Genomic DNA, 7,605 nt, shown 5'->3' with positions numbered 1-7,605 from the left:
GGCATAAAAATGCGGAAAAAATGTCATAGTATAGTAAGGCAAAAAACGTCATAGTATAGTAAGGCATAAAAACGTCAAAAAACGACATAGTATAGTAAGGCATAAAAACGTCAAAAAACGACAGTATAGTAAGGCATAAAAATGCGGAAAAAACGACATAGTATAGTAAGGCATAAAAATGCAGAAAAAACGTCACAGTACAGTAAGGCATAAAAATGCGGAAAAACGACATAGTATAGTAAGGCATAAAAACGTACATAGTTTAGTAAGGCATAAAAATGCGGAAAAAACGTCACAGTACAGTAAGGCATAAAAATGCGGAAAAAACGTCATAGTATAGTAATGCAAAATACGTCATAGTATAGTAAGGCATAAAAATGTCAGGAAAAAATGTCATATATAGTAATGCAAAATACGACATAGTATAGTAAGGCATAAAAACATGAAAAAACGTCATAGTATAGTAAGGCAAAAAACGTCATAGTATAGTAAGGCATAAAAATGCGGAAAAAATGTCATAGTATAGTAAGGCATAAAAATGCGGAAAAAATGTCATAATATAGTAACGCAAAAAACGTCATAGTATAGTAAGGCATAAAAATGTGAAAAAACGTCATAGTATAGTAAGGCATAAAAACGTGAAAAAACGACATAGTATAGTAAGGCATAAAAATGCAGAAAAAACGTCACAGTACAGTAAGGCATAAAAATGCGGAAAAACGACATAGTAAAAACGTCATAGTATAGTAAGGCATAAAAACATGAAAAAACGTCACAGTATAGTAAAGCTTAAAAATGCGGAAAAAACGTCATAGTATAGTAATGCAAAATACGTCATAGTATAGTAAGGCATAAAAACGTCAGTATAGTAAAGCATAAAAATTTGAAAAAACGACATAGTATAGTAAGGCATAAAAACATGAAAAAACGTCATAGTATAGTAAGGCAAATAACGTCATAGTATAGTAAGGCATAAAAATGCGGAAAAAATGTCATAGTATAGTAAGGCTTAAAAATGCGGAAAAAATGTCATAATATAGTAAGGCATAAAAATGCGGAAAAAACGTCATAGTATAGTAAGGCATAAAAATGCGGAAAAAATGTCATAGTATAGTAAGGCATAAAAATGCGGAAAAAATGTCATAGTATAGTAAGGCAAAAAACGTCATAGTATAGTAAGGCATAAAAACGTCAAAAAACGACATAGTATAGTAAGGCATAAAAACGTCAAAAAACGACAGTATAGTAAGGCATAAAAATGCGGAAAAAACGACATAATATAGTAAGGCATAAAAATGCAGAAAAAACGTCACAGTACAGTAAGGCATAAAAATGCGGAAAAACGACATAGTATAGTAAGGCAAAAAACGTCATAGTATAGTAAGGCATAAAAACATGAAAAAACATCACAGTATAGTAAAGCTTAAAAATGCGCAAATAACGTCATAGTATAGTAAGGCATAAAAATGCGGAAAAAATGTCATAGTATAGTAAGGCATAAAAATGCGGAAAAAATGTCATAATATAGTAAGGCATAAAAATGCGGAAAAAACGTCATAGTATAATAAGGCATAAAAATGCGGAAAAAATGTCATAGTATAGTAAGGCATAAAAATGCGGAAAAAATGTCATAGTATAGTAAGGCAAAAAACGTCATAGTATAGTAAGGCATAAAAACGTCAAAAAACGACATAGTATAGTAAGGCATAAAAACGTCAAAAAACGACAGTATAGTAAGGCATAAAAATGCGGAAAAAACGTCATAGTATAGTAAGACATAAAAACATGAAAAAAATGTCATAGTATAGTAAGGCATAAAAATGTCATAGTAGAGTAAGGCATAAAAACGTCATAGTATAGTAAGACATAAAAACGTGAAAAAACGACATAGTATAGTAAGGCATAAAAACGTGAAAAAAAACGACATAGTATAGTAAGGCATAAAAACATGAAAAAACGTCATAGTATAGTAAGGCAAAAAACGTCATAGTATAGTAAGGCATAAAAACATGAAAAAACGTCATAGTATAGTAAGGCATAAAAATGCGGAAAAAACGTCATAATATAGTAAGGCATAAAAACATGAAAAAAATGTCATAGAGTAAGGCATAAAAACGTCATAGTATAGTAAGGCATAAAATGTGAAAAAACGACATAGTATAGTAAGGCATAAAAATGCGGAAAAAATGTCATAGTATAGTAAGGTATAAAATGTCATAATATTGTAAGGCATCATTTTTTTTTTTTTTTTTATAGAGGGGAGCAGGGGGCTGCAGATCCCACCATTTCCAGGTGTTAAGGTAACTATAGCTTGTTAAAAACACTGACAACTTCTGCTGTGTGTTCTATGGAATTATATGTCTAGCTAGCACATTAGCATTCTTCTTCTAATCAGAAGCTAGCATGCTTTTATGCTCTGGACCACTCATTATTCCAGGGGACTCTGTCCTGTCCCGGAGGTCATTCCAGATGCCTCCACGTCTGAAAATAAACTTTATGGTTTATAGAAACACTGGAGAATGTTTCATGCTTTAGGCATAAAATGCACAACACCTTCCATATACAAGCTTATCTGCTGCACTATTAATGCTGTGATTCTTTAGCTTTAGCAGAGACAAGCTAGCATATTATCATATCATCATATACATATATATATATATACATATCATATGTTTAACAACATTCACATCCACTTTGAATTGTGTTTCTGGCCACCTAAGGAATATGAAGTCCAATATTAACTCTCCTTTTGATTCTGTTATGCTATGAGAACAATGAGAGCGAACTAAAACAGTAAAGTCTTGGGCCGTAAAAATGCTTCACAGAGCTGAGAGGGTCGTCGTGACAAGCGACACTTCTCACATTACACAGGCATTTGATACGTTGTTATCAGAAAAACTGGATTATAGCGGCTTTAAATTGTTGTTAGTGTGGGTTCATGCAGCTCTACATCGTCCCTTCATATCCTGAGGTGTTGTCAGTGTCACACTAAAGATGAATAAGGCTGAGTAATCCACAGCCTTCCCAGCAGCAGAACACTGGACATGCTGAGATAGCCAGTCCTGTACGTGTCTATGTGCACAGAAGAGTTACCACCAGAGCAATTTCCACCCTTGCAGATGAGTCAGGTGTGGATATAACGTGTGTGTGTGTATGTGTGTGTGTGTGTGTGTGTGTGAGTGTGAATCTGCTGACCACAGGACAGTCTGCCGCCACCGCAGCTGAGTCAAGTGAGAGTGTGGTTGAAGCGCTGTCTTGCTGAGTCAAATCTGTGATCTTTATCGTTCCAACAACAGGAAGAGGCATTGCCTTATGATGTGCAAGAGATAGCACTCCTGGTTCACACTTGTACTTTTATACTAAAAGCGCTCTGAGGTTGCAACAGAGTGTGAAACCTGTAATCCAGGCAGTGTGTCATCTGAAGGTCAACCAACTCTAAATTTCCCAACCCGAGAAAAATGAGCACTTCTCTCCTCTTTGCAATCACTTTAACTGTACATGAAGCAGCCTCACCAGAATAAGACTGCAGCAACTTAGCTGAAAAAACCCATCACTTTCATTTAATGGATACACATCTGTCAATGCTAACTGGGTTTTTAATATCATTAGAGCATGGAAGGACTGTGTAATATGATTTTTCCTCTGGTATTGATCATATTTGCCGGTGAAGCTGCAGCTGAGTGGATGATAACCAGCGAGCTGATCAATTACCCACTGGGTCCAATTTACTGCTGCACCTCCACTCCTCTCACTGGTTAACAAGACAGCATTTGGATATGACAAATCGAGTGTAAAGCCTGCCAAAACAGTTCTGAGAGTGCAGCAAGTGCCTGAATAGGTGTGCATGCATGTGTGTTTGTCTTTGTTTGAGCGCTACTCAATGGGAAGTGAGTTTATCCAGCAGAGCAGAAATCACCTCTGAGTGTTATCTGTGTGGAAGTGTGAGAAACAGAGTCACATTCAGTCACCAGCATGTGTGTGTGTGTGTATTTGTGCTGGTGTGCACATTTATGATTAAGCTCACAGCTCTGTGTATATGTGTGTGTAGATTTCTCACAGTCAAGGTCAGACATGAGAAAGGCCCACATGGGAGCAGCCCCGTGTTGGCTAAGTGCCCTCTCAGTGTAAATGGATCCACACTATCGTGCCGCCTCTTACTTGATGGATTTGATCCACTCCTCCTTTTCCTCTGGCGTGGGGGCCGATATCCTGTACACTACGTGGTTGCCCTCAACGACCCGCCCGTCCGCCTCCGTCTTGCAGGCTTTGATCACCTGACCTTTGTGGTTGGGGTTGTAGAGCTCAAAGCAGTTCTGGGAAGAGATCAGGAGGCATGCAAACGATAAGTATGGTGCAAAATAAATAACGTCTCTGAGAAAATATAAGTTGTCATTTTTTTTTGTTTTCACTTTATGTTGTCTGTGTGACTTTAGATGACAGTGGATTTATATGGAGTAGACAGTGTCTGGAGTTGCTCCTTACAGGTTTTCTGGGCTCGTCCACCTCTCTGATACTCAGGTTCTCCAGAGGAATGATCCCACGAGGCTCTTTATCCTGGAGACACACACACACACACACACACACAGAGACATTCAGCATTCAGAAAGCAAATGTCCCTTTACCACCATCTAAGATGAGGACCAGAACGAGGACAATATATAGCGGCAGTGAGGAATGAGCAATGACATTTAAAGTTACGACTTGCAACAGCTACAAATAAGAAAACAAAAATATTAAAATATAAACTTTTTTGATGCTACATGTAGCATCTTTAATTTGCACTGCAGCGAAGGTAAGTATTTTAACTATAATCTTTACATTAAATTGAGCCTGACAGCGTCAAAGTAAAATAAATCAAGGTGGTGATTAAAGCACACTGGAGGTTTTTATTCATCCTGGTCAAGTAGGGGACAGCACCCAAGGGACGCGTAACCCTACACTCTCCATCCTCCAGCGACTGCTATTGTGTCTGCGGGGCCAGATGTGAAGTAAGTGTGTGTGTGTGTGTGTGTGTGTGTGTGTGTGTGTGTGTGTGTGTGTGTGTGCTGGGGCGGGGTGGGGGGAGACCTTGAGGAACAGCCCCATGTCCTGCTTGTCATCTTCCTACTAATGAGGGGGCACAGCAGGGGGAGGAAATGCTTGGGGACGGCTTCTCACAGCTGGCTGCGTGTGTGTGCCTCTTTGAATGTGTACCCCACTGCAGATTGTGTGTGTGTGTGCTGAGGGATTGGTGCATGTGTGTGTTTGGGGTGGGTGTGTGTTAGGGATGCTCGGTTGCTGGGGTGAAGCGCGGGGTGACTCTCGCAGCGGGTTGGGGGAGGCTCTTGGCTTACGGCGTAGCAGGGGCCAGATGTGTGCCACAGACTTTGCAGATGTTTCCCATGATGCCTCATGTTAATTGCTAGAGTGAGGTTCATTTAGGTCAAAGGGGCTACATCTGTTAAAGAGCAGAGCTGGAAGGCAAAGACCTCTGCCTCTGTTTTTAACTCTAACTGTGTGTGTGTGTGTGTGCGTGTGTGTGTGTGTGTGTGTGTGTGTGTGTGTGTGTGTGAGTGAGTGAGAGAGACAATGATTACATGTGCTCTTAATTTCTTAAGTTTCTTCCTTACTTACGTTCCTGTTGCACTTTATCTATCTATAGTACATTTATTTACATCAGCTGTTTCACACACTTAGCTGCGCTTCATTAGACCAATATCAGAGTAAATATTTTAAAATGTGCTGTACAATTTGTACAATTTATTGGCCAGATGTGATGACTTCCTTGAGACTTGTAATCACTGTGAGTTAGCCAAGCAACTAGTGGATACTCCAGGAAGTCTCCACTCACGGGCTGGAAGCAGTTGAGCACATACAGAAACCCTCCATTCAACCACAAACTATAAGATCTTCCCCATTAAAATACGTGTTTTATGTCGGCAAGCTGCAAAAACAGCTGTCATGTGCATGTGATACACAAACACACATCTGCCTACTTACTGTTGTGTATTCAAAGTAGTAGAGGCAGTTGTCGGTCAGAATGAACCACCTTCTCTTCCACGTCTTCACCCGGCCGCCTGCAGAGAGAAACAAACAGCGTTTGATTTCAAACTGAAGCGGTGATAGTGTTTGTGCACGTAAAGGTTAACCTTCGGGAGACCTCAGCTCCACGTGCCACATCTGGTTCTGATCAACATGTCTCTGCATTATTAGGCTCAATCAGAGGCTGGATACTCCCTCCACCAACCGCTCCCAGTCCCCAGAGATAGTTGCCTGAGGCTCGGCAGGAGAGCGGTGGGGTGGGGGTAGGAATAGTCTAGAGAGATTTCTTTATAAGAAACAAAAACTCTCCATCTGCCTTAATCTTCAGATAAACGTGGATTATTGGGATTATTGGATTTTCTGTTTATTACACCATTGGTGATGCAATGAACAATTTACCTATGTAATCAAAAAAACAGAATGTGGCTGATGTCAATGTACAGTCTGCAATATGTGCGCCATAATAACATGTTTGCTGACTTTACAGAACAAGCAGAAAGCCGCTGTTACTGATGTAATCAATATGTAATGTGCACCTGACCCAGATTTTCATTCTATACTGCTGTACAGAGTAAAATCCGACATCTACGGTGTATTATTTATGAGCAATATTTACTTGCACATGCAACCACTACATTTTTCTCACTCAGCTGGAATGAGCATGTAAGATATAGTCGCCTCTTGTCGGGCAAATGTGGGTATATGTTTTATTCTGCTACGGTCAACCATAAGGCGGCCTGGAGAGCTCTTTATCCCCCTCAGCCATATGTTTCGTTTCATCCTCAAAACCTGACATTTGTTATGTCTTTCTACTGCACGACCTTCTAATGCAGATTTATCATTCCGCTGTTTGTTTATGACACTCCAGAGAGGGAGTGCAAATAGATGTGGGAAGGTTCAAAATTATGCATAAATGTGAGGGAGTAGAAAGTCCCACACTTGTCTATTTTTATTATTAGTATTATTGAATCAGATAAAAATATTTCCCATGAGAGTAATTTAGTTATTAAATAAATATGAAGTTCTAAAAGGCAAGACAGACACAATATTTTACAATGATTGGCCATGTATCTAATATAAATGTGGATTAGATGATAAGTTTATCAGTTTACATGCTGAATACTTTTTGCTTTTGCTTTTCTCCCACATCCGTCTTTGTCTCTTTGCTTTTGTCTCAGAGAACAAGCATGGCTTCACTCTGACAATTTACTTACAACATGAACAGATGACTAACAGAGTGCTCAGTCTTTGGGACCCCTCCACAGCTCACAGGCATTCTGAAATATTTTCTAAGAACGTCTAAATGACCGATTTTTATTGTCATGCTGGATGATGATGGACTCAGGCATAGCGACGGGCTCGATCTGGGTTAACAGTGTAGGTGTTATGAGAGCTTATGGAGCTTCACAGCCTCAGCAGTGCAGCTGTATGTCATATCGAAAATCTTCCCCTCATTAATCAGGGGCTCCTCTGGTGGAGCTAAAATTAGTAGTGTAGAATTCACTAATGGGGAAAAACTGAATCTAAAATGATCTAGCAAGTGCAGCTAGTGGAATAGAGAGCATAAGAGAAAGAGAGAGAGGG

The 7,605-nt window shown here is 39.4% G+C and overlaps 1 protein-coding gene across 1 annotated transcript in view; it reads right to left on the bottom strand.

The window, feature by feature from the left end:
• LOC111672010 (cytohesin-3-like) overlaps positions 1 to 7,605 on the bottom strand; it is a 35,625-nt gene that overhangs the window by 4,873 nt on the left and 23,147 nt on the right. The window contains exons 10-12 of the mRNA XM_023429270.2: positions 5,980 to 6,056; positions 4,483 to 4,554; positions 4,159 to 4,313 (exon numbers count right to left, since the gene is read on the bottom strand). Coding sequence (XP_023285038.1) covers positions 4,159 to 4,313; positions 4,483 to 4,554; positions 5,980 to 6,056 — 304 coding nt within the window. The remainder of the gene's footprint in view (positions 1 to 4,158; positions 4,314 to 4,482; positions 4,555 to 5,979; positions 6,057 to 7,605) is intronic.

The sequence above is a fragment of the Seriola lalandi genome, unplaced genomic scaffold (genome assembly GCF_002814215.2).
Source record: "Seriola lalandi dorsalis isolate HSWRI2012SDOR001 ecotype SW California unplaced genomic scaffold, Sedor1 jcf7180002054892, whole genome shotgun sequence".
NCBI classification, from domain to species: Eukaryota; Metazoa; Chordata; class Actinopteri; order Carangiformes; family Carangidae; genus Seriola; species Seriola lalandi.
Note: the sequence above shows the minus strand (reverse complement) of the source record. Positions and strands in the feature narration are given on the sequence as shown.